Source organism: Mirounga angustirostris, unplaced genomic scaffold (genome assembly GCF_029215605.1).
Source record: "Mirounga angustirostris isolate CCGP_5_RB_7025 unplaced genomic scaffold, mMirAng1.0.hap1 SCAF_9, whole genome shotgun sequence".
NCBI classification, from domain to species: domain Eukaryota; kingdom Metazoa; phylum Chordata; class Mammalia; order Carnivora; family Phocidae; genus Mirounga; species Mirounga angustirostris.
Genome location: NW_026991717.1, coordinates 46,377,876 through 46,404,444, shown reverse-complemented (window position 1 = coordinate 46,404,444; position 26,569 = coordinate 46,377,876). Strand labels below are relative to the sequence as shown.

Genomic DNA, 26,569 nt, shown 5'->3' with positions numbered 1-26,569 from the left:
CTACGTAAGAAGACCTCTTCTGGAAAGTCTCCTTTCCCCTGACTTGTATATAAACAGCATATTCAGCCTGATTTAAAATAAACCTTCAAAATAACCTTAAACCACCAACTGCCTGCTATCTATGCAATATGCTAAAGGTCATAGGAAATACAAAATACCCCGCACAAGATAAGTACTCAATAAATATTTGTTGAATGATTTTACTGAATAAATGTGGTGTGAGACACTACTATTTTTAGATGGAAGGAGTGAACTGCTCATTTCCATTTATGTAACGGGCTTAACTGCAGCACTGTGTAAGTACAATGAAATTCAGAAAACATTTACTAGTGTGCACTTATTTAGTGAAAACAATACCAAACTAGACATCTTGAGACCTGGGTATTTATCCTATCTTTACCACTGAAACAGTTTTACTCTGTGGTATTGTTATCCACTTAGCTGAAGTTTACCCATAAAATAGAGATAACATACGACCTAAATAGAATACAAATAATTAAATAAGATAATGGATATAAAAAGTTCTTTGTAAACCATAAAGCACTACATAAAAGATACTAAAGAAAGTTTTATGGAGGAGATACAGATAAATCTGGCTTTCAAGGTACACAGACTTCATATGACAAAAAACTGGTATCAAATTAGTGAAACATTAAGGGCAAGGGCAAATAGAAAAAGGAATATACATGGTGTGATCACAGAAGACTGAAGAGACTGAGATTAGAGGAAATTTTTAAGAATTACAGCACTAGCAAACATAAACATTTTTGAGAAAAATTTCCCCAAATTTCTCAAGTAACGGGTATCTTCAAGCTAATAAAACAGTATCACAACCAGACTGCACAGGTACTCTTAGTACTTAGCCAGGATCTATGATCAATCCTAACATCAATCCAGCAGGTAGGAATTACAATGTTCATTTTACAGACACAGAAACTGACTAACAGAATCTGCCCAAAGTCATAATATTATAGGTAACTAATAGAAGCACAATTTGAACCAAATTCTATGTAGTATAACAGAGGCTAACGCTTAAAGGCCAAATATTTAAAATCCAAGTAAGCCTGAAAGCTGGCTTGAGTGAAGGGACTTTTTTGAATGCATTTTTCTCATAGCTTTGATTTTGAAACCATGTAAATATTGTAAATTATAAAATCAGATTAAATTTTCTAGCTATTTTGAATTATATACTCACAAGAAGTTACAGATTCAATTTTTTTAAAAGCAATGCTTTAATTACTGAAAATAAAATGAAACACGTCAACCTAAATCTGTATGAGTTGGGGTGATATAACCATATAGAGCAGAACTAGTCTAATATGCAGTAACTATTCATTCCTAGAAGGGTACATCTTTTTTTTTAGAAGGGTACATCTTTAGGACAGATATAATGGGGAAAAAATCTTAAATCATTTTCAGTAATCTGTTGTTTTGTTTTTCTCAGTAATCTTTTTGATAGTGGTGTTGGTATTAAGTTTCTAAGACTGTTGTAGGTATACTGTAAGACAAAGAAAATGATTAACTTAGAAGTATCCCTATGACCTCAAAATCTATTTAACTTAAAAGCAAAAACAAACCAAAAAACCACACACATTCACTAGCACTGTATCTTGAAAGAAAAGACCTAGAAAGCATGAAAACCCAGTAGCAATGAACACCCCTACCACCGAGACCAGGTTCTTGAAAACCACTTACCACCAAAAAGGAAACAATGGCTAATTAGGTCTAGAGAAGAAAAAGGAACATCATTACATACCAGAAAGCAATCAAAGACTACTAGGATCATGTTGAAATGAAGAGGCTCTCACAAGCTACAGATGGGGCAATTTGAACATTGAACAACGATAACTACAATGGACTTAAATACATTAAATATATTTAAACCCATGAATTCAAAATGAAACTAAGGGAGGAAAAATAAAAAACTCATTAGTCACTGTTAAAGATAGTAAGGAACTGGCTCATTATTCCAAAAATTGGTAAATAAAAGGAAAAGCATCAGAAATAAATATATATGCTGGCTTTCCTTTGTAAATGGTACCACTGAGTAACCAAATAGTAGGAGATATTTCTATTTCTAGGACCATTCCAGCTAATAAATAAGGAAGAAATGACAGAATTAGAATATCACTACTTTGATCCAAGGGGTATGGATCAATGATTGGTACCATCATCGAGAAGATATAACCAGACATTAGGTGTAGCCAAATGGAAGAACACAATACTATCTATGAAGTAGTTGGGTGTGTTGGGTTGGGGGTGGGGTGCCCTGAATCGGACAGCAAGCCTCTAGATCCCATGGCCAACTTACCCATTTACAGAGAATACAGTAAACAAAGAATCATGTTGAATGACTCCACAGAAATGTAATCAGCAATATCTAGACTCTGGAAACCCTACAAGCAGGGATTGGCAAACTATGCTAGATGCCTCTTTTTGTAAATATTTTTACTGAAACAGCCATATCCATTTATTTACCCACTGTATATGGATGCTTTTACACAACAATGCAGAGTTTTATAGTTATAACAGAGATCATATGGCCCACAACAGCTAAAATATTTTCTACGTAGTCCCATTAAGAAAAACTCTACCAACCACCTTTGCTCTACAGAATACACAACTCAATTTCTTCAACAAATAAAATAGTGGAGGGAAAAACCTTTAAGAGACCTAATAAACATTTCAATCAACCAGAACGGGAACATCGTATTTGTACAAAACCTGTAAAAACAAAAAGCAAAACAAAAAACAAAAACTATACACAATTGAACATTTGAATACTAATTGCATATTTAATGATAATAAAAACACAATGAAACGCAGACACATTTATATATGTTGCTAGATGTTCCACTGTACATTACTTAGAAGGAGAAAAAAGGTCATTTTACTTAAAGAAAACTTCTCTGAAGATGTAACCTCTCTATCTTTTGATACAATAAGGCAATACTTGCCCCTTGATGAGAAATAACTGTTCTTTCATTATCAGGATAGAAGGGGAGCAAGGCCCTCTCCAGGCCATGTTGTGAAAATTAGAAAAAGGTATCCATTCCTTAAGATACTTTACTTCCATCTGTTTAATTTTTATAATAAATATATAGTTTATTATGTGAATGGGGCCCCTTAGATATGATTGGTGCCTTTACACAACTTACAACCTGCACAACTACAGGAGTGGCCTAAGTGGAAATGAACAAGCTAGCTGCTAAAGAATATGATGAGCTCAACTCTACCTTTTTGCAAATTAGTAATGTAAAAAAGGTACGCCCCCTCAATTTGAAAGTTAATTTTCCTCAACTAATCTTTATCACTCAGAAATGAACTTATTTGTAGCTCGCACGGGGAACAAATCTACAGACTTTCACAGTCCTAACATTTCCTTCCTGAATATTCTAAATTATCAGACACATTTCTCCCAGAAATGCAGTTTCTCTCCCACTGCAATAAATGCAGAAAGCCAAGATACCTCACCAGCATTTGTGGCTCACCATTATTTCAAAGGCAAGAGAGCTGCAGGAAAGAAGGTGTGTGTGACCAGAGGCAATCAGCTAAGCAGTGCATAAATATGAGCCCCACTACATACTCTTCTAGCAAATATTAACTAAGGAAATAATAGACCTGATCACTATTTTTTTCTAAATCTGGGAAACAGAGGAAAGTCCTATCTCTACTTCAAAGCATACTATTTAAAGAAGGTACATGAACAAGGCTTCTTAAGTACAGATATGGAAACAAAACAAAACAAAACCAAAGGATAAACTAAAAAGAAAACATTGTAGCAACTGAGTTATATAAATGTGTTTATAGCCCCTGTAAACCATGCTTTAAAATGTACATTATATAAATCATATATACCAAAAAAACACAACACGCAATAGAAGAGCACTCATTTTCTACACACATACACACACACAAACACACACCCGAGTAAATCTCTAGAACAGAGATTTTTATCATTTTTACACTATGCCCATCCTAGGTGTGTTAAATTAGCAAAATCTTAAATAAAGCTTTGTAAAGGGTATTAGTACTTCTAAATGATTTACTTCTTAACAAAGTGACAGGAAAAAAAAATCAAGGAGAGTGTAGACTTCTCAAAAGACTGGTAACCAGAGTTTTTTTTTTTTTTAACATAAAGGATGGATTATTTTTATTTTTCTTCTGAAAAGGGTAGGAACCTTGTTATAATATCTTCCAATTACCTTTGTGGCAACAGAAATTTCAGCTGCCAATTTTAAGTATTTCGTATATACCACATAAATAATTCAGTATTAAGTTCAAGGCAGTTTTATGAATTAGAGGATTTTGAAGTCAAAATAAGATTCCTTTTCCAAGCCCTTCCACCCACAATATCATATTCATAGGACTAAATATAAACTTACTTGGGCTGTTAGAAAGGTATCATCTTCACCTTCTTGAGCTTCAATTTCCTAAGTAAAAGGGTATACAATAGCTTTGCTTTACAAAATATCTGGGTAACATGAGAATGCTTTTATGCTCTATCTAATTATCACTTGCCTTGTGTTCTGTACAGTGTCTACGATACCATGGGTACTAAGTCAATGCTTAATAATGCAGACTATATTTTTTATGCCAACATAAAAGTAGTCACATTGAGAGAGAATTAGAAAAATCTCTTGAGCCCTTCATTTATTAAGCTAGGTAGAATGGAAGTATTCTAAGCATGATCATTAACTGTACTGACTCCCTCCCTAATCCACTGGTTTTCTTAAGACATACTAACATATTTCAAAGCAGGACAAATGGTCTCTTTCAGTCAAAGAAAGTATCTTTTAAATTATATGTCTTTAAATTAAACTTTCCTAAGTAATTCCCCACCCTTGATAATAACCAAAGAAATGCAAGTTAACCTTTTAGATCTACTAAAGTAGCAACAGATAAAAAGTTACCATCCAGTACTGTTGGCAAGATCAGAGTGAACTGATACACTCATCCATAGTGGAACAGAAAACAACTTCAATGTAAATGTCCCAAATCAAAGGAGTGGCTATTCAGTCTAGTAAGTTACAGTATAACACACGCATTATGAAGTTATCATGATACATTATATGAAAACATTATATAGAACAAATAGCAACTAAAGGCATAATAACTATTCTGTACAAATATATACAAATGTGGAAGATCATAAGCCAAAATTTAAAAGCTAGTAGGATTTCAGGTGACTTATAAATAAATTCAAAAATATATTTTCTGAAAATTCTCAGACTTCCACATTGAACTAGAAGAAATACTTTTTATTATTTATTACTTAATTTATCTGTTCACATTTTTAAAAAACTGTCTAAAGACCTGACTTTCGATGTCCTCTTTTTCTATATCTTCTATTGCTTCTGCCTCTATTAATTCATGAGTTCTCTTGTTTTCTTCTGCAGAAAGTAACTCCTTGGAATGTACATTTTCTTCTTCATTTTCACCAAATTCTTCAGAGTCCTTTAGTTCGTCATTTCCATCTTGTTCATGTGCCTCTTGATTCTCCAATTCACAGTCCTTTTAATGGTAAGAAAATTTGGTACAACTAGAGGCAAAGTACTATAGGCTATCCACCAAACTTTTTTTTTTGGTAATTTACATGTCTACATGTTTTAAATTTTACCATATTTTGACATTATTCCCAAAGTTCAATCATTTGACCCTATATATTAACTGTGTCTTTAAAAATAGAGGGAGTCAAATCCCAAAGTCATTGAACCATGCATCTAAGTTCCCAAATCTCTCACACTGAGATACGCACTAACTAGATTGCTACTAGAGATGGTCTCAAATTCCAGTTATTTAATATTTACCAAGTCACATTCCAGAAGCTGTCCTAGAAGATAAGGCTTCACAGAAATGACTTGATTTCTCCATGTGCCATAGTTTGATTTAACTTCAAAGACTCTGCAAGTCTTACATATTATAACAAAGTTTATTTCTAATTAGTAATAAGGCACCCCAACTGTTACATTCCGTTCTTGAAAAAAATGCAAATAATTAAATGTATTTGTTTTAAAATCTATCACTGTGCCACAATCCCAGTTAGGCAGGGGAACACAGGTTGGGGACTGTCTCGGTGAAGGAATTGTTTGCCCTTCAAAGTTTATGGACACACAGTGCTTCAGTAGAAACAAAGAAAAGCAGCAATCTAGTTAGTTTCCTCTTTAACTGCAAAGAAAGGGTTGAAAGCAATGAACACTCTTCCCCCTTCCTTATTCTACGGTAAATATAACAGATTTAAGAAAAGTCTTCTGGGTTAAAAGGGGAAAAGGGTAGGGGCATGACTATTAATCATTCAGAGCTGAACTACAGTGAGGAAACAGAAATTTCTGGGGAGGCAGGCAAAGAAAAGGAACAGGATTGTATGGGAAGGTGGAGTGCTTGGGAGCAGGGCATCTCTGGGACAGTAGGTTTAACCAACCTCACCACGTATAAGTAAGGGAACACTGGAGGTTGAAAACGGAGTAGGGGACTGTGTAACAGTCCCTACTTTTTGCATTTACTAATGCAAAAAAAAAAAAAAAAAAAGCAACCAAGGGAAATCACCAAGGGAACTTTATCTATTCTGAAGTGCCAACTCTGACCATTCTCCTCACCTATAAATGAAAGCAATTACTACACTATTCATGTCTAGGCAATAGGTGATATTTATTCACCACTACTGTATAAATTCCAGAATTACCAATTCTGAGAGATAAGTATATTCACTTATTTTCTATCAAATACATCACATATGCCAGTACCTCCCCAAAGTGAAAAAGGAAGTAGAAAGAAGAAACTGAAGATTTATTTAAATCAGATTTTTTTTAAAAAAAGCTCTTTTGTTCTTCTAGACATTATGACCAGGCTCATTTAATAATCACACGAAGGTATCCTTTGCAGCACATACAAAAGACAGTACTATTATGCTAAATAGAAGCATATATCACCTCCTAACATTTCAAATGAATGTAAGATTTTTATGAACTGAAGAGCTAAAAGTTAGACATTTGAAAATTAAAATGTTTTTACTAAGTCATAATGTTTTTCCAGCTTATGAATAATTTTTGCTTAATCATACACTCACTAGTGAAGACACCTGGAGAAAATAAGAGCAAAGGAACAAACCTAAAGGAAGATATATCACAAGGATAACAGAATAGAAAGACTGGAGAGTTTTGAAAGGCTCAAACAAAAGCTGATTACAGGCAAGCAATCATCAATTTTAACAGCTCCCTGGGCAAGGATTTCCTAAAATTATCTGATTTCAGGGTTAAGTCCTCAACCATACGTTTCTTTCTCTCTGTGCGTATGTACCCTCAAAGTGCAAGGTGTGAAGTGTGGGACGTGTGGTACACTCTGTGGTCTGTGTGTGCATGTAACGTGGGGAGGGTAGAGAGCTAAGCAGTAGGAGAGATGGTCATGTGAATGGACATGAGCTGACTTCATGGTAGAGCACACAGACATCCAGAGATGTTATGACCACATGGACTTAACTGTACACAGAAAACAGAATATATGGGGTATAAATGTACATGATGTAGGAGGAACTGTGCTCATTTAAATAATTCCTGCAAATGCCACACTACTTAAGACCTAATGATCAGTAAGTAGCAGATCACATCAGTAAAAAAAAACAAAAAACAAAAAACCTGTGATTAAAAATAACTTATAGAACTGCCACAACTGCAGTTAAAACTGTACACATTATTTTTCTGGCTGGTCAGTTTTGAAATACATTCATTTGCAGCCAAAAAGGGCAAAACAAATTTCTTAATTTGCTCTTTACTAAGTAGCAACACATCAGCAATCTTCTCTCTCCATTTTAAGGACTACATTAATCTAAGTTCTGTATATTTTATAAAGAAGCTAAATGCAATCGGCAGATGAAAAATAAACTATCAATACCCTCATTGCAGTACCTTGTCTAGGAACTAACATATCATTTGTCTTGCAGCTGTTCCTCTGGCCCCTACATCTGATTTCTACTTCAAGGCCTGGACAAACATTATTTTTAGCTCTATGTCTCATTTAACTAAAGACAAAGTCATTTATTATATTTCTCAACTATGATGAGATTGACAATACTACATTAAGTCTCTATCTTTATTTTACCTCCATACTTCAGGATCTATTATTCAAGTAAAATGCATGAATTCATCATGCAAAATAAACGTCTTAACCTGAGTAATTAACACTTTACCTTGACAAAAGCATCATCTTCCACAGAAGCATCTCCACTCAACTCATCTGCTTCCTGTTTTTTACCTGCGAAAGAAGGAAAATGGGCTAACAACCAATATTTTATTACTTTAAGAGTAAAAAACATTCAGAAGAGTTTACCCCACGGTATTGATCACTCTCTACTCCCAAATCATCTGACAAAACTAATGCGAACTGCTTGTAAACCACCTGCTCATAGCTGTCCCAAACAAAAAACCTTTTTTAAAGAACATCATGCTGCTTCACTAAAATAAACTGCACAAGTAATCTTAATACAAACCCACCATCTTAACTGACTTGATATATATAATACATTTTTCTTTATGCCACTCAAATTCTCTTCTCTTCAATTCTCCCAGAAGTAGCAGCACCTTTCAATGGTGTTCTGAATCTATCACCAGATGTCTGATAGCTAAGTTCAAGACTCGCGTCCCCCACAAAGCTATCCCTAAGTACTACTCTTCAACAAGCTTTCTCTGAAATAAAATTCTCATGCTTTAATCTACACCTTACAGTCCATCAGTTGATTATATATTGCCTTGTACTCTCAAATACATCTTGCTTCACCATTTAGAAAAGAAAATTCCTTTAGTACAAGTGACTGCTTTTAGCTTATTTTGGTATTTCTCCAAAGGCCTAAATATAAATGGTGCTGGGCACTTAACAAAATGACTAATTTAACTGATTTAAGGCAAGGAGAAATTACTTCAGACTGAAAACTGTTAATAGCCTCCAGATAGACTACAGGCCTCCCCCACCCAACTCGCATCTTCAAACTTTACAAATCAGTGGTTGGGACTTTAAAAATGCTTTCCACAGTTAAAGAAATATGTATTTTCCACAGAGCCAATGCTAAAAGTTTATGTTTTCAGGCCACTTCACAAAAACCTACTGAATAAACCATGCATCAGAAATGCTGGAAACACAGCTGCTAAAACTTTAATATATATATTTTTTAATTCATTTTGAAATGTGAATGGATTTCTTTCCTGAGGCCAACTAATCATCAACTTTTCCCTTTGTCTAAAACAGGAACTGCCATGTACCTATCTCAAGCTTCTGTGACTCTCACGGTAGAGAGTTTAGGTTTAAGGTGGCTGTAAAAAAAAAAAAAAAAAAAGTCAGTGTACCTTCCTTTCCCTAGTCTCCTCAACAGCCTCTATCTTCCATGTACTCCCAATTGGAAACCCTTTCCTTGAAGGAGTAATAAAAAGGCAACAAGATTCTGATCCTTCCAGGTATGTGAAAAACAAAATCAAGAGTGGAGATTTTTTTTTTAACCCACTGAGGTAAAAGAGGGCTTGTCCCTGTCTCTTAAGGGCTTATATGAATCAAAAGAGAAAGTGTGGAGCCTGTGTGGTATTTGTTTCCCATATGGAATGTTGGTGTGTGTATTTTAGGGAAAATAGAAATTAGAAGTTACTACAGGGACAACTAGCAAAGTCTGCTGGTCAGAAAGCATTTATTACTATATTTAAAAAAAAAAAAAGTGAAGATGTTTCTTCCCTGAAAACAGTATCAGATGAAAAAGAGCTCACTAAATTCTTCCATCACAAAATAAATAAATAAATAAATTCTTCCATCACATTTAGAGGAAGTTCCATGGTATAAAACCTTAAAGATGCTTCTTTTTGGGAGAAATAAGCTTTTTAAAAATATAAGACCCCAAAACACACCACCAAGTAATCTACAGAGTAGAGCTTTGGGGGGAACTCATTTGCAAACAGTATTTACTCCTTACAGTTATAAACTGCCTTACAATTTGCAAAGCATTTAAAAAAAAAAAGTTCAGTTGATTTTCCCAAGCACCCTATGGTACTTGGGGCAGGTAATCACAATCTTAGGAAAGAGAAAATGAGCCTGAGACGTTAAGTAGCTTGCCCAAAGCTACTAAATGGCACTGTCAGAACTGGAAGCCAAGGCTTTTCATTTCCAGTCCTAAGTTCTTTCCACTACATCCTAGTATGACCTACTTAAAAGACATTATCCTAGTAAGGCGTGGTTCATTAACTCAGTTTAAAGATATTATCTTTGAAATGGCAGCCTTCAGCATAATGACAAACTACATATACTTTGCAGACTCCGTGGTGAATTTCACTTGCTTTAGTTTACCTAAAGGAAAACCAAATTGCACCACGGCAACAAAAACAACACTGGCAGTCACAATCACTGCTTAAGTGGCTTCCATGGTCCAGGCACTAGGATAAACGTTTTATATACAGTAATGTATTTATTTAGTTTATCGTCCTAACTACTCTGAAACTATTATCCCCAGTCTATAAAAAAGGAAACTGCTGCTCAAAAGCTAATCAGATTACAAGCTAGTAAAGGCAGTGCTTCAATTTATTTTTATTTTTATTTTTTAAAGATTTTATGTGTTTGTCAGAGAGAGAGCGCAAGCACACAAGCCGAGGTAGTAGCAGGCAGAGGGAGAGGGAGAAGCAGGCTTCCCGCTGAGCAGGGAGCCCGACTCCAGGACTCCATCCCAGGACCCTGGGATCATGACCTGAGCTGAAGGCAGATGCTTGACTGACTGAGCCACCCAGGCAGCCACCCAGGCATCCCAGCAGTGTTTCAATTTAAACCCAGGCCTATTCCCACCTCTCAAAATCCACAAAGCCATTAGATCTGTGAGTGGCTACAATGTGCCAGTTGCTAATGCTATCTCTTTCAATGTAAACAGAGGCTCCAAAAGTCACATCTATAAAATGTTTAAAGGTAAGCCTCCAAGATTATGTGACCTGCCCCATGACAAACAGACCACAAGAGGCAGAAGTGCACAAAAAGGTGCAACTGTGCTATGCCTTACTCTTATAAACAGCCGTATCACACGAAAGCACTGGACATTTAATGTATCAGCTTGTAAACATAAAAACCATGAGGACAAGATTTTCAAACATACAGTGATGAAACTGTAGTAATAATTTGTTAGGTACATAGTGTTTAAGAAAACTGAAATTTTACCCTCTTCAGAAACTGATCTTTAAATTTTGAGAGAGTATAAGAAAATTCTGGTTGGTGTCTCAGGAATGAGCTGACACCATATTTTATTCTGCATATTTAGAATGAAGTCATGAACAAACTTTATAAAGATGTCTTTGATCATTCCAAAAAACAAACAAAAAACCCCTGAAATTTTACACTCTAGCTTTTGACTGCTTTCATAATCTGTAAATTTGGGCTTAAATTTATACCTGTTGAATTAGAACCTATGTTGTAATTTCTTCTTTTATGAAAAAAGTATCATCCTTCCCCCATATAAAATATAACTCATGTTTTAAAAAATTCTGATGATCATCATCTAGCCCAGAACCTAGTACAATGTTATAAAATGAGCAGACAGATTTCCTGACTGATAATGGAGTAAGTCCCTAGGTTGGATATAACAAGGTCTGGATTTCTATTCAGCCCTCAATGGGACAAGAAGAGGTGACATGCCAGCCAAACCAGCACCTTGTGCAGCCCCATCCTCTCAGTACTAAGTCTGTAAAACTCCCAACTTCAATGATGCTAGAGTACCTCCATGGATTCCCAACTTATGTCACAGATGAGAAATAACTTAAAAGAAAAACCAAATCCCCCTTAAACTCCAACAAGCAACACCAACCACCTTTGGCTCTTTTTTGTACAGTCAGTAACCATTTCTATTTCCAGCTCCCATTTAAGCCTGTGCTATCAAAACTCCTACAGCAAATCAATCAACTAATCTTCAGTCCTTCAAAGACTCAGGCACGTGCCACAGGAATGTGAGCTGGTGCAAAGGAAAGTGGTAAGACCAGGATGAGGGTGCTAACTTAAAAGTTTAATGTAACCGAAGCCTAACTTTTTTTTTTTTTTTTTAATTTTTAAGCAACATCTACACTCGACATGGGGCTCGAACTCACAACACTGAGATCAAGAGTCGCATGTTCCACCGACTGAACCAGCCAGTCACCCCTGAAGCCTAACTTTAATGCTTTGAGAAACAAAACTAGAAAATAAACTGAGCAGTAAAGATAGTCTGAATAACAAAATACAAATGGAAGCAAAATTAACTTATCACATTTTAAACTATCACAGTAGTAACACATGGCTATTTTTGAAATTACATAACTCCACATAAAAATACTGCAATACTCTGCGTGATTTTAGGGTCTAAAGTAAAATGGCAAAGCAAAAATGTATACACCAAAGGAAGATGATGCTAGAAACACTTCCTTATTTATGCAACATAAATGTGTACAGGTCCACAAGTATTTAATTTTTAGAATTAAAGATAATTCAGAATTTTCAGATTTTAGAAGAGTATGACGGTATATACACCATTTATTAATCTACATTTCCCAGTGGCTTCTGGAACAGGGTCTCTCAATCAATCACAGAAATATCTGTGCAATGAAACATGCATATTCACGCCAAATGAGATAAATCAAGACTATAAATAAATCAAGACCATAAATAGCCTCACTTTTGCCAACAAACTTAAGAAAAAACTTTCAATTTTCAGAACTTTTGTATTTCAGAATTATGAATAAAGGATTCTAGGTCATAAACTGGTTTTCTCCTCCAAAGGCAAAAGGTCCTTCTAAGGATTTGCAATTTTCCTTTTCAAGTTCAGAAATATGTCCAAAACAAAAACAAAACAAAAAACTCCACTCAAAAAGTAGATTTAAAGTAATTTTGCCCAAAAACTTTGTAACTTGATTAACTCTTCCCCATAAACATTTACAAAGCTATCAACTATACAAAATGTTTAGTCATAAAATTGCTGTTTGACAAATAATACATTATATGTTAAAAAAAAAAAAAAGACAGTAGGAAGGGGAAAATGAAGAGGGGGAAATCGGAGGAGGAGACGAACCATGAGAGACTATGGACTCTGAGAAACAAACTGAGGGTTCTGGAGGGGACGTGGATGGGGGGATGGGTTAGCCTGGTGATGGGTATTAAAGAGGGCATGTACTGAATGGAGCACTGGGTGTTATATGCAAATAATGAATCATGGAACACTACATCAAAAACTAATGATGTAATGTATGGTGATTAACATAATAAAATAAAATTTAAAGAATAATAGTAACAACAACAAAAAAATTGTTGTTTGAGAAGGGGGGCGGGGGGGGGAAGATTCAGAATATAAGCCAACTGAACATGAATGTTTCCAGCAACAACCTCTCCCCAACTGCATGCAGTATCTTAAAATAATCAGACTATGCTTTGTGTTGTCTGCATACAACTGCATGTGGTTTTAGCATCTCTTCTATTAAACTGATGTTTTACTACTGAAATCTTTCTAAATGACCTTGTATGTTGTCTTAAACATTGCAATCATCCAATAGATCGTTTTATTATATTTTTTAAAATCTACTGCAGATAATTCACACTCATTGTAATAAATCTAGAAAATACAAAGTATGTATTTTTTATTTTTTAAAGATTTTATTTATTTATTTGACAGAGAGAGACACAGCGAGAGAGGGAACACAAGCAGGGGGAGTGGGAGAGGGAGAAGCAGGCTTCCCGCTGAGCATGGAGCCCGATGTGGGGCTCGATCCCAGGACCCTGGGATCACGACCTGAGCCGAAGGCAGACACTTAATGACTGAGCCACCCAGGCACCCCCAAAAGTATATTTCAAAAAATCTGTTAACTTTGTTGTCTAAAGATAACCAAACTCAACAAAGACACACACACACACACACACAAAATACATGCACGCGTGTACACACAAGATTTTAATTTGAAAGGCAGCAAAACTGTAACTCAGTTTTTAATGGGTTATTCTTCTATTCCATCAACAGAAAGAAAATACTACTAGCTGACCCTAAGCCTCATTGTCAGAATCAAATAAAGCAATGTGAAAGTTTTTTGGAAAATGTAAAGTATACGAAACAATTTGCAAACTGACAAGCAGAAAGAAATGAATGAAAATGATGCCAAGCTTCAGGCTCTAGTCTAGAGCTGTCAGTGGTTCTTAACTCTACCTGCGTGAGAATCACCTGGGGAACTGTTAGAAAATAATGAAGTCTGTGCCCCCAACAGAGCAGCCAGAACCAAACCTCTGGGGAGGCAGGAGCCTGGTACCTGTATTTTTAAGAACTCAAGTGACTCTACCATAGAGAACCACTAGGATGACTGAGCATAAATAACTAAGAGGGTAGAATGAAAAGAAAGTACAAGGAAGATTATTGTTTTCAGCTTCTCCAGACTAGAGAAAATTTCAATTCTATCTGCCTTTAACAAAACACCACGTATGATGTGAACCTGTTTTAGTTGCTGAAAAGGGGAAAAAAAAAAAATCCATAAACATAAATCTCCTATGAGTACATGCACATGTACATATACAACTTAGATCAACAAATAACACATGTGATAGATTCAGGTGATGGAATTACGGGCAATTTTCACCTAAAGTGCCTTTCTGGATTATGAAATTTTTTATTTTTTTTTAAAGATTTATTTATTTATTTAAGAGAGAGAGAGAATGAGAGAGAGAGAGAGAGTACATGAGAGGGGGTAGGGTTAGAGGGAGAAGCAGGCTCCTCGCTGAGCAGGGAGCCCGATGTGGGACTCGATCCAGGGACTCCAGGATCATGACCTGAGCCGAAGGCAGTCGCTCAACCAACTGAGCCACCCAGGCGCCCCTGGATTATGAAATTTTTTAATGAATGTATTTCCCTTTTATAATCTGGAAACAACATTGTAAAGCCATCATGCAAACTACTATTCCAAGGTACCAGATCTGCTACGTAAGACCAACTCAGGCTGTGGAGTTCAGGATGTGAGTAGTTAACTCCTAGAACCGCAGAACCTTGAGGCCCTTTTATATGACATATATGTGAGGACTATAGCATAGTTGATTAACCAGTAAATTCCACCCTTATACCCTAAACCATTTTTCAACCTCTTCATTAAAGTTATTTCTGATGCCACCAACTAATACTTCTTTTTCCCCTAATTCCTGGACAATTCATACCTTATTTTACATGAGTTTGTGAAAGAGGTGATAGTCTGAAGCCCTCTGCTCCTAATTCAGAAAGCCTAGAAGAGGACTAACTTGGGAGAAGCGCACTGTCTTAAAGTACTAGAAAATTTTCCCTACCCTGACACACATCACATTTGACACAATAAAACAGCTGAAAAAAGTACATGAGTGCTTTGATGATAAATATACTCCACCAGATAAACTGCAGAAAACAAGCTTCAGGTTTTAATGGCAGAGGTGAAAGGTCTGATTTGGTAATGTGAAAATGAGGCTGGGTAATATTCCAGCAAAAGTTATGAGGATTTCCAACCCAGCAACAAAGTGGTAAAGAATAAAAGGATGTCGCAATGCTTCACGTGTTCTGTGTTCTAAGAGTAAGGATGCTTTACACATCAGTGCCTAAGGAGGAGCCACGAGTGCCATTGAGAAATGTACTCTAGAAGATAACAGACTATTAATCTCTGATATATGAGCTTCCAACAAAGAAATAAGCAATTAAAATAAGCACCAAAAGATGTATTTTTAAAAGCAGTTAAGAAAGCCATCATATGGCCCTTAGGATTCATTCAACAAATATTTTCTGAGTACCTAATATGTGCCTAACACCATGCTAAGCATTACAGAGACTAATGTAAACAAAAGACTATGTCCTTACTCTCACAAACTTTCTAGCCTAGTGGGTATCCAAAAATATTTATGACAATTCTGTCCCCAAAGCTCTTCTCAATGCCACAATCTGATTAGTTTCCTTAACACCCAAGTTAAAAAAAAAGGCAAGAATTAAAGTCCATTAAAATAATGTATTATGTTAAATGCATTTTATGTGGTTTACTATATCCTTATCAGACACAAATTTTAGGAAGCTTTATACAGTAAGCATACAATTAATTACATTGTCAGAGGTATTTTCCACATAAAATTAGGCATTAGATGTTTGGATAAACCTATAACCCCAAATTATACTTGTTCCTACTGGAGGAAAAAAATCAGATTTCATGTAGTGGTTTGAACCTTACTAAGCTTGCATGTATTGCACACATTTCAACATCAATAAGTACTGCGTCATATGTAATTCCGAATACTATACTGATTAACCACATAAAATAACTTTTGCTGAAGTTTACAGGTGACTCTAAAGGTTGAAAATCAAAAGAATATGATATGCCATCATCAGGTAAAGCAAAAGAAACCTTAAATCTATAATCTCTAAAACAAGTTAATGAGGAGTTAGCTCTACCTGTTTAACTGCTTTCTTAGCACACACCCAAATAATACGACAGTAAATCTTCCCGGTATAAAGCTTTCTTCTATGCTACTTATTAAAAAGTTCATAGCAAAAAAAAAAAAAAGTTCATAGCAAAGAAAGTTGTAAAAAGACTCAGAATAGACAACCAATATAAGCTACAAACTGTTTCATCATATTAACCGCATGCAAACAGATTTTATAAACAATATTAGAACTATAACACTATCAACATTATAAGCACAAACTTGTTTTAAAAAATATTCTAAAATATAGTTAAGAATACAGATCCCTTTTCCTCTATTCTAAACACAAATACTGTAACATAAATTTTTTAAAGAAATAGTGACCCAGCATTTATAAGAGAATAAGGTTAATATTTCACCTAAGTAATTTATCCAGACCCATTAAGCTTCTCTCTTGCTTTCTTAACATCACTTAACTTTTACTTGATACCTTAAGATTACCATAAGAATTATTTTCCTGACAAGCTATTATATGCCGTATCTTGCTGATGTCAGCATGACCACCTCTAAGTAATCCCTTTCTTTGTTTTCCTTTTCTAATAATCTGTCCTAAAAAATATTTATACTGACTGAGCACCTATGAGTTTTACAGTTCCTTCCTTATACATCTATTTTAGTTGAACAGAAAGCATTTTTCTTCTGACTCCCAACCATATATAATCATTAAATTTCAGAACTAAGAGTCCTACAGATGATCTAGTAAAAATTCCAATTTTACAAAAAAAGGAAACAGACCACTGAAGGAAAGGTGGTATGACCAAGATGAAGTTATTTTCAAGGTCGATACTGTTGAGTAAAGTAAGATTTGGAATGTAGTAATTCAGCAATTAGACTAAAAAACTGACATCACATCAAAATAATATTTAATTTCTTGAATGCTTGATTTTAAAATTTATTTTTAAATTTCCATATTCAAATTTGATTTTTACTATTTTTATAATTTTTATTTTTAACATTATTTTAAAACTTAATTTAAAATAATCTTATATATAAGCATCTTTAATTGCATGTTAATTCAAACCAGGTTCTCAGTTTGGGATTTACAGCATGTTCTTTGTAATTCATAGAATTTTCAGAACAATGATAAATGGAATTTAAGGAGACAAGAGCTATTTATCGTGCATGTCCTAGAATGAGTCTCATGAAGTACTCAGTAGTAGTCTGCTACCAACGAATGATTAAATGTTACAACTTCTAAAGACCACAAGACACCTTAATATCAGTGTTATGGAAAAATTAAAGTTCAAGTATCCTAATAATCCATGTAAAAGAAAAAAATTAACTGATTATATATATACACACACACATTGTATATAGATAAAGAAAAGAAAAAACTTCTTAAAATTTCATGTTGCTGAAATTCTTTTTTTTTTTAATTTTTTTTTTATTTATTTGCGAGAGAGAGAATGAGAGACAGAGAGCATGAGAGGGAGGAGGGTCAGAGGGAGAAGCAGACTTCCTGCTGAGCAGGGAGCCTGATGTGGGACTCGATCCCGGGACTCCAGGATCATGACCTGAGCCGAAGGCAGTCGCTTAACCAACTGAGCCACCCAGGCGCCCCCTGCTGAAATTATTTCTAAGGGTAAGACAAACGAAGTTCCTAATAACTGAAAAAGAGAGAAATTAAAAATAGGTGAGAGTGACGATATCAGATGAGGTTTACTTTCAATGCTAAAATTGATAATCAGCTTGAATAATCTGGTACTATGATTAATACACAGCATCTGTTAAACTATCTCAATGTGCTAAATAAATGACATGAATCAAAATCACTACAAGAAATGGTTAATTCCTGATATATTTATTTCCAGAATTTCTATGCTTCATTTTGAAATAACCTCTGGTTTGTCAGCATAGGCTTCTCAGCACAAGCTTCTCTCAACCCAGGGAAATGTATCTCTCAAAGTGATACACTGAGTCAGAGTTACATTAAGTAAGACACAGATCTTCAAGATAACTTTGTTATTCCTCTAAACTCCAGGTCCACCTCTGTCATTCCCATCCCACCCAGGACTCCTTAGCCCTGTTCAATTTCCTCTAGCACAAAAGGGGGACTCTTGCAAACCTCTGAAGACTCAAATAGTGAAATGGCATCGAGATCTGCCTGGTCCTAATACCTACAGATTGCTTAAGATCAAATGTTAATATTCCCATCTTTTCAAGGTTAATCCATTCGATCACTTTACCTAGTTACAATCAATCTGGTCCACGGCAGACAGAGCAGTATTTGCATACTGACACACTCTACATGGAACTTGTAAATAGGTACCAGGATCCAGATACCCACATCATGTCCACCCTCTGCCACTGTACTTATGAGAGGGTGGGAGAAATTTATAATTATTCAAGTCAAGACTTCAATTACCAGAACATTTAAAAAATATCTAAGTCCCATTTATATTGTCAAAATGTTAATTTAAAACCACTTTCCCCTATTCATTAAATCACCATATCCTAGAAATATATTCTGGCCTAGTTTAAAAATTATAAAATTAAAATCTTTAACATATCCCTATAATTTTTTTAAAGCTAAATTAATCATGGATTTTCCCTACCTTGTTAGTATGATTGGTGAGGTCTTTTTGAATTTCACTGAAAATTAGAATGTATAATAGCATAAATGGAAATTAAGTTCACCAAGTAAAACAAAATACTAAACATAAAGGTTATAAAATTTTAATATACTAGAAAAAACAGCAGGAGCCAAGGTGAAAGATTCGGAAGGAATTCCATCAATACTCTGCCAATTGTGGGGCAAGGTAGACATGTATTAAACTGTATTTTATTCTTCAGGTCTTCGCTCTATGAAGGAAGAAACATTATGAAACTGGACTTTGTGATTTTTTTTGGAAGCAATAAAGAACTGGTCTCTTTCAGGTCAGCTTCAGCCAAATCTTAAGGGTTACAAGTTACCCAGAGCCTGGCAACAGTAACTTTTCTTCCTTGACCCAAGAAGGCAGAGTGCCAGAGGGAAATAGCAAAGAGTAGCACTATATAAACAGGGCAAGTGGCACAAGAGCAGAGGCAAGTTATATAACCAAAATATATTTTAAAATATGTTCATAACTCGTAACAACCTTTGCCTTTGGTTGGTTTCTTGTTTGGAGTATCAGTTGAAACAGTTAATTCAATATTATCTGGATCGCCTCCTTCCTCTTCAATAGCCTACATTAGAAAGAGAAGTTAATATGCTACACAATCTATCTAAACTTATTTTATAAAAACGAAAAAAAAATTAGCAAACCTCAAGCCTCAAGACATTAGAATTGCCAGTCATTTCATAAACCGACTTCAAAAAGAGCAATTAAACTACACGAGTGAGAGAAACTTTCACGGGGAAATACCATTAGGTATGAAAATCACATGGAGTTTTAAATTCTACCGAGTCGAGATAATTAAATATCACATATTATCATACTGAACAAAAGTAAATATTCTCAACTGCAGAAAAGTTGCTAGCTATGAAAGTAAATAACTAAAAAGAGTTTTCCTGATTTCTAGAATGCAAACTTATTTCTCCTCTACTACAATTCCAACGCTCACTCAAATCAGAAAGATAATCAGGGATGAAAAAGCAGATTACTGCTCTAATGCAAAAACTGAAAACCCAGCGGAAAACAAACCCTCTCTCTTACCCACCCCTCAACTCCCACTACCAATTCCCCCCCAAGATGGGGAGGAAACGGTTGGGCACAATTAAACGGTAACTTCGCAGAAGTCACCGAAGTAACCAGTCCCTCCGAGGCCAAGAAATGCACGCGCTCACCACCGCTGAAGACTGGGGACCGAGCGCCTCCCGGGTCTCCACGATCGCCCTTGGGAGGCCGCGCCGGCCGTGGGCAGCCCTCGCAGCCTGGCGGGGACGTCCCGGGGGAGGCAGGGGCGCGCTCGGCTGCGACGGCCAGTCCCGGGCGGCTCGCGGGCCCCTCGCAGGCCCAGCTAGGCTCGCGGGGGCGGAGGCGCCGCGGGAGGGTCCTCACCCTCCTCGCGCGCGCGGGCGCCGCCCGGGGCCTCCCCACCGCGCAGCCCCACGGGCCCCGGCGACTGCGGGCGGCCGGGGGCTGCGGCGGAAGTGGGGGCTCCGAGGCGCGGCCTAAGCTCCCCTTCCCGGACCTCGCCGGGCCTCACCTGCTTGAGTCGGGAAACGAGCACAGTCTTCACTCCGGTGATGTCTAAGTTCCGCCGCTTCAGCTCGGACTTGAGATCGATGACCCGCAGATCAGTGATCTTTTTACCTTCCGCCTGACCCGAGGCGGCCGAGGGTGCCACAGCACCGGTAGCGGCAGCCATTTTAGAAGAGCAGCGCGCTGCCGAGGCAGCGAGTGGGCTGCAGGGCGGCGGCAGCAGCGCCAACTTCGACCCAGGCCTCGGCGGCCGCCGGCGCCGCGCAGCGCTGCGCACAATGAGCCGCTGGCCCCGCCCCCTGTCCGCCACCCCAGCGCAACCTGCAGCCGCGGCCAGCACCCGGATGACGGGCGCGCGTGCGCACTGGCGCGGGGGACGGCGCCCGGCGCGCTCCGCGGAGCCGGCCGCGGCCACCTGGGCGGCGCGACCCCTTGCGTGGGCTGGGAGGTCAGGCACGTCCAACCGCACCAACGTCCTCTGCGCCGCCGTTCTCCCGCTGCTTCGTTAGCCATTTCCTGGCAGTGCGTGGAGTCTTGAGCAACAACAGTGTCAGGCACTTCACGGCATAGATAGTTCGTGCGTTACTCAACACAAACCGAGGGGCGTGTGCGCGCCTTGAACCTCTTCCAGGGAGATATTTTATCAGTCCTGCTGAATAATCGAAAAAAATGTGGCCAGTGTGCGCTAGCGAACTAGGTTTCCCGAGTTCCAATCAGAAGGCCAGAAAGAAACCGTAGGGCAGTTTTAGAAAATAAAGAATATAAAGGGCTCTAAGAGTTCTAAGAATATAAAGGGCTGGCCTGGGTGACAGGTCCCACTAGCTGGCTCAGGGGAAAACACGCCTTCAGCCCAAAGAGGCTTAGTTTATCCCAGGGCTGTCCCCGCTCGCTGGAAAACCAGGACAACTTCCCCTCTGCATTGGCCTCAGTTTGCCAACCCCTCCGGTGGACCTGGGGGCGCAACACGAAATTGATCGCGGAATGAGGAAGTTTCTAAATACTTGTTTCCATTTTCATACACTGTGTTCACTGTTTTGCCCCCGCAAAATTTGGGATCCCAAGAACAATCACCATCTTCTTAGGAAGGACCGGCCTGTACAAGTGAGTACCTATTCGTAACTTCAGTCAGCATTATTTACGAAGCATAAGCATTTATGGAATAAAACGATTCTGTAAATTCCATACACTGATTATGACGCACAATTAATTATACTGTCATTTTCTGGTTTTAAAATTTAAATTGAGGTCTGTCTCCCTTTATGTCGTTTTTTCTGATTGACTAATTAGATCAAAAGAAGAAAAACTGGACATAATGAAATAATACTTGACATTCTGGTAGTTCTTTACAGTTTATAATGTGCTTTGACATGCAATAACCCTCTTAATCCTTCTGAACTCTGTGGGGTAAATCTATGCGAGGCTTAGAGAGATTAAATGGCTTGTGCATGTTCACATAGCTGGTATGTGGCAGAACCGGTGCTCAAATCCAGGTCTCCTGATTCCAAGTCCAGCTCTGTCTCTACTATAACTTCATTCACAGTCAATAGAATTTTAGAATTCAAAGGATCTTTGGAAATATGGCGCAGTCCTCTCTCTCTCTCAGTGAAGATTTTTAGAAATTTATCCAGGGACCCACACTAATTATTGGCCAAATTGACACTGAACCTAAGATCTCATTCCAGTGTCTCTCCCACTACGCCACCTGCCTTGTGTCCACTAGTGCCCACTGGCCCACCTTTGTGAATACGGGTGAATACTTGTAAAGAGCAGTTGTACTAGCCAAAAACTAATGTGATAGTTAAAGTGAATGAGTTTTTCTTTGTCTTAAGAAAAAATTTAATAATGGCGTTATCTTTAAAAAGGAGATCTATGCCTTCTGATCTGATCATTTGAGAAGGACACATCACCTGCCAAAATGCCAAGAATGTTTAACCCAAATCTCATCATGAGAAAACAATCAGACAATTGTAGGGCATTCAACAAAACAAAAGCTCTAGATTCTACAAAAAAAAGGCAGTATCATAAAAGTAAAAGTAGTAGAGCAGTTCTGAAATAAAGATCACTAAAGGGATTGAAAACTAAATTTCGTGTGATTGTTTGGATTCTGGATCAAAAAAAGCTACTAAATGAACAACTGGGAAATTTGAGACAATTGGGAAATCTGACTGTAAATTAGATTGCTTTATTGTACCAGTGTTAAATATCTGGAATGTTGTATCATGGTTATGTCGAATGTCTTGGTTCTTAGGACATACTTGCTGAGGTTCTTAGAAGTGAAGTATCTTTCTGTCTGCAATTTACTTTCAAATGGCTTGGATGGGGAGAACAAATGTGGCAATATGTTACAAATCACTAAAGTAAGTGTAGCAAAATGTTAATAATTGAGGAAACAAATGTGGCAAAAATTTTAATAATTAGGAAATCCAGATGAAGGGCATAAGGTTGTTAATTGTATACTGTTTAAATTCTTTTTATAAGTTTGAAGCTATACATAATACATAAATCTAATTCTATGTGATAGAAAATAAAATGGAGGAAAAAATATTTTTTCATTTAACATCTAGAATATTTGATTTTGTCATTTAACCTATGATTTTTGGTTTTTGAAATTACTTATCTAAGTAATTCACCTTTATTTTTTTTAAAGATTTTATTTATTATTTATTTATTTTAAAGATTTTATTTAGTTATTAGAGAGAGAGAGAAGGCACAAGCAGGGGAGTGGGAGAGGGAGAGGGAAAAGCAGACTTCCCGCTGAGCAGGGAGCCCGATGCGGGGCTTGATCCCTAGATCCTGGGATCATGACCTGAGCTGAAAGCAGACGCTTAACTGACTGAGCCACCCAGGCACCCCGAAAGTATTTATTTATTTGACAGAGAGAGACACAGTGAGAGAGGGAACACAAGCAGGGGAAGTGGGCGAGGAAGAAGTAGGCTTCCCGAGGAGCAGGGAGCCTGATGCGGGGCTCGATCCCAGGACCCTGAGATCATGACCTGAGCCAAAGGCAGACACTTAACCGACTGAGACGCTGAGGCACCCCAGTAATTCACCTTTAAATGAATGTTTCTTTAGTATGATATTTTTTCCTGCATCAAGAACACTACTTAAAAGGTAATAATAACCTGTATTTTATTGTAGAAAGCCTCTTGCCATTTACTGAATACTTTTGCACTCATTATGGGCTTTGTTTTTGTTTTTATATAAGCTCATCGTTTAAGAAATAGCTGTTGAATATTTACTATCTGCTAGGCTTGCCAGGTCCTAGGAAGATAATGATAAACCTGCTCTATTTTGTTCACCATTGTGTGGGCTCCTAACACAATGTAGACTCTCAGTAATAAATTGCTTGAAGGAAAATAGACACAGTGCTCTGAGAGCCTATAATAGGAAAATTTAACCCTTATAGGGTTAGATAGAATGATCTTTATTTTATGGACAAGAAACCTGAGGTTCAAAATGTCAATAACTGGTCCAAGAGTATAGAGTTAGTAAAAGGAAGATCCAGGATGATTTCAAATCCATTGCATTTTGTTGTTGTTGTTGTTACAATGTCTTGTTTTCCACCAAAGTTTATTTGCATTCCCAAAGAGAATTTTCTACCTTCCTCCTAATGCTAAGGCCCAATTTCTACTATTCACTCTGTTTTTTTTTTTTTGAGAGACCTTAGTCTCTGCTTAACATCTTTCTGTCCAATATCATTGTTCCCTACCCTCACTTTCTAATAGGCTTTAAAAACTTTCTCATCTTGAAATATCTCTGCTTGGCCCAGATATTTACTATTGGCAGCCGTTGAGATGTCGTGTCCTTCCCCTAATGGAAAGTGTATAGCTTCTGGTAATGACAGAAGAGGTAAATCAGATAAATGCCCCCCAAAAATAATAAAAATGCTTGACAAAATAGAAAGTTCAAACCTTTTCTTTTCTTACTTATTTTCTGTGTCTTGTTATATTAATTACTGTGAGAGATGTGTTAAGAATTTCACAGCAGGGGGAGATGAACCATGAGGGACTATGGACTCTGAGAAACAAACTGAAGTTTCTAGAGGGGAGGGGAGTGGGGGGATGGGTTAGCCTGGTGATGGGTATTAAGGAGGACACGTACTGCATGGAGCACTGGGTGTTATATGCAAACAATGAATCATGGAACACTACATCGAAAACTAATGATGTAATGTATGGTGACTAACATAATATAATAAAAATTTTTTTAAAAATTAAAAAAATAATTTCTCAACAAGGGATGCCTGGGTGGCTGTCAGTTAAGTGTCTGCCTTTGGCTCAGGTCATGATCCTGGGGTCCGGGGATTGAGCCCCATGTTGGGCTCCCTGCTCAGTGGGGAGCCTGCTTCTCCCTCTCCCTCTGCCTGCCGCTCCCCCTGCTTTTGCTCTCCCTCTCTCTCTGTCTCTGTCTCTGTCTCTCTCTCTCTCTCTGTGTGACAAGTAAATAAATGAAATCTTTAAAAAAAAAAAAAAGAATTTCACAAGAATGTGGATTTGTTTGTAGAACTGTCAAATGTTACCTCATGTATTTTAAGACTTTGTTATTAGATGTATACAAATATACAGTTTTTACACCTTCATAATTAAGTGAGCCTTTTATCTTTAGTAGTTTTTATTTTGCTTGAATGCTTTACCAGCTTTCTCTAGGGTAGAGTTTACAAAGTGTGTCTTTTTCCAAACTTTTGCCTTCAAGCTTTTTGCATGTTTTTTTAAAAAATTTTATTTATTTATTTATTTGACAGAGAAAGAGAAAGAGCACAAGCGGGGGGAGCGGCAGGCAGAGGGAGAAACAGACTCCCCACTGAGCAAGGAGCCTGATGCGGGGCTCGATCCCAGGACTCTGGGATCACAACCTGAGCCAAAGACAGACACTTAACCAACTGAGCCACCCAGGTGCCTTGCTTTTTGCATGTTTTTAATTTTTTTCTTTAAGTAGGCTCCATACCCAGTGTTGAGCCCAACATGGGGCCCAACATGGGGCTTGAATTCATGACTCTGAAATCAAGACCTGAGCTGAGATCAAGAGTCAGACGCTTAACTGACTGAGCCACCCAGGTGCCTCCTTTTGCATGTTTTTAAGATACGCTTTTCTAAGTAACATACAGTTGTTGTTTTTAATCTAGACTGACAATCATTTATCTGAAATATTTAATCCATTAACAAAATGTTATTACTTTTAGGTTTATATGTATTATGGTTCTCCAGAGAAAACTTGAACCAATAGGAGACATATTTGTGTGTGTGTGTGTGGAGAGAGATTGTATATATATATATATATAATCTCACACAGTTATGGAGGCTAAGAAATCCCAAGATCTTCCATCTGCAATCTGAAGTTCTGTCCTGATGTATGGTTTTAAAAAATGTATCCTACTTGGGTTTTGTCGAACTTCTTGAATCTATGGATCAAGATTTCCTGGTGCACCTGGCTGGCTCAGAAGTTAAGCATCCAACTCTTGATCTCAGCTCAGGTCCTGATCTCGGGGTCCTGAATTCAAGCCCTGGGTTGGGCTCCATGCTGGATATGGAGGCTACTTAAAATAATAATAATTATTAAAAAAGAAGTAAAAGAAGATTTCCTGGCCTTACACCCAGGAAAGTCAGTGGCGTAATTCCAACCAAAGTCTAAAGGCCTGAGAACCAGGGGAGCCAATGGTGTAAATCCCAGCATCAGGGCAGAAGGTTAATGTCCCAGCTCAAGCAGGGTCACTTGATGATTTGAGGGTCAGCCCTCAGGTTTGTCTCTCCTCAAAGATCATATTAGAAGAATATTATCATGACCTTGGATTAGGAAAAAAACTATAAGGATACAAAAGCACTGGGACGCCTGTGTGGCTCAGTCGGTTAAGCCTCTGCCTTCAGTTCAGGTCATGATCCCAGGGTCCTGGAAACGAGCCCCGCATCAGGCTCCCTGCTCAGCGGAGAGCCTGCTTCTCCCTCTGCCTGCTGCTCCTCCTGCTTGTGCTCCCTCTGACAAATAAAGAAATCTTAAAAAAAGAAAAAGGGAGGGGC

The 26,569-nt window shown here is 37.4% G+C and overlaps 2 protein-coding genes across 10 annotated transcripts in view; one reads left to right on the top strand and one right to left on the bottom strand.

Moving 5' to 3' along the window:
- The window catches only part of SLTM (SAFB like transcription modulator), a 43,119-nt gene extending 22,277 nt beyond the window's left edge, over positions 1-20,842 (bottom strand). For 2 of the 9 annotated variants that reach the window (XM_054513513.2, XM_054513514.2), the window contains exons 1-5: positions 20,563-20,840; positions 19,512-19,599; positions 8,183-8,268; positions 5,317-5,514; positions 4,386-4,433 (exon numbers count right to left, since the gene is read on the bottom strand). In XM_054513513.2, coding sequence (XP_054369488.1) covers positions 4,386-4,433; positions 5,317-5,514; positions 8,183-8,268; positions 19,512-19,599; positions 20,563-20,724 — 582 coding nt within the window. In that variant the 5' untranslated portion in view covers positions 20,725-20,840. Of the gene's footprint in view, positions 1-4,385; positions 4,434-5,316; positions 5,515-8,182; positions 8,269-19,511; positions 19,600-20,562 lie in introns of all 9 variants that reach the window. The other 7 variants (XM_045899970.3, XM_045899971.3, XM_064570383.1 and 4 more) reach the window with 5 other exon arrangements.
- A 531-nt stretch (positions 20,843-21,373) lies between these two features.
- The window catches only part of RNF111 (ring finger protein 111), a 121,677-nt gene continuing 116,481 nt past the window's right edge, over positions 21,374-26,569 (top strand). Inside the window, exon 1 of the mRNA XM_064570394.1 lies at positions 21,374-21,659. The gene's annotated coding sequence lies outside the window, so the exon portion shown is untranslated. The remainder of the gene's footprint in view (positions 21,660-26,569) is intronic.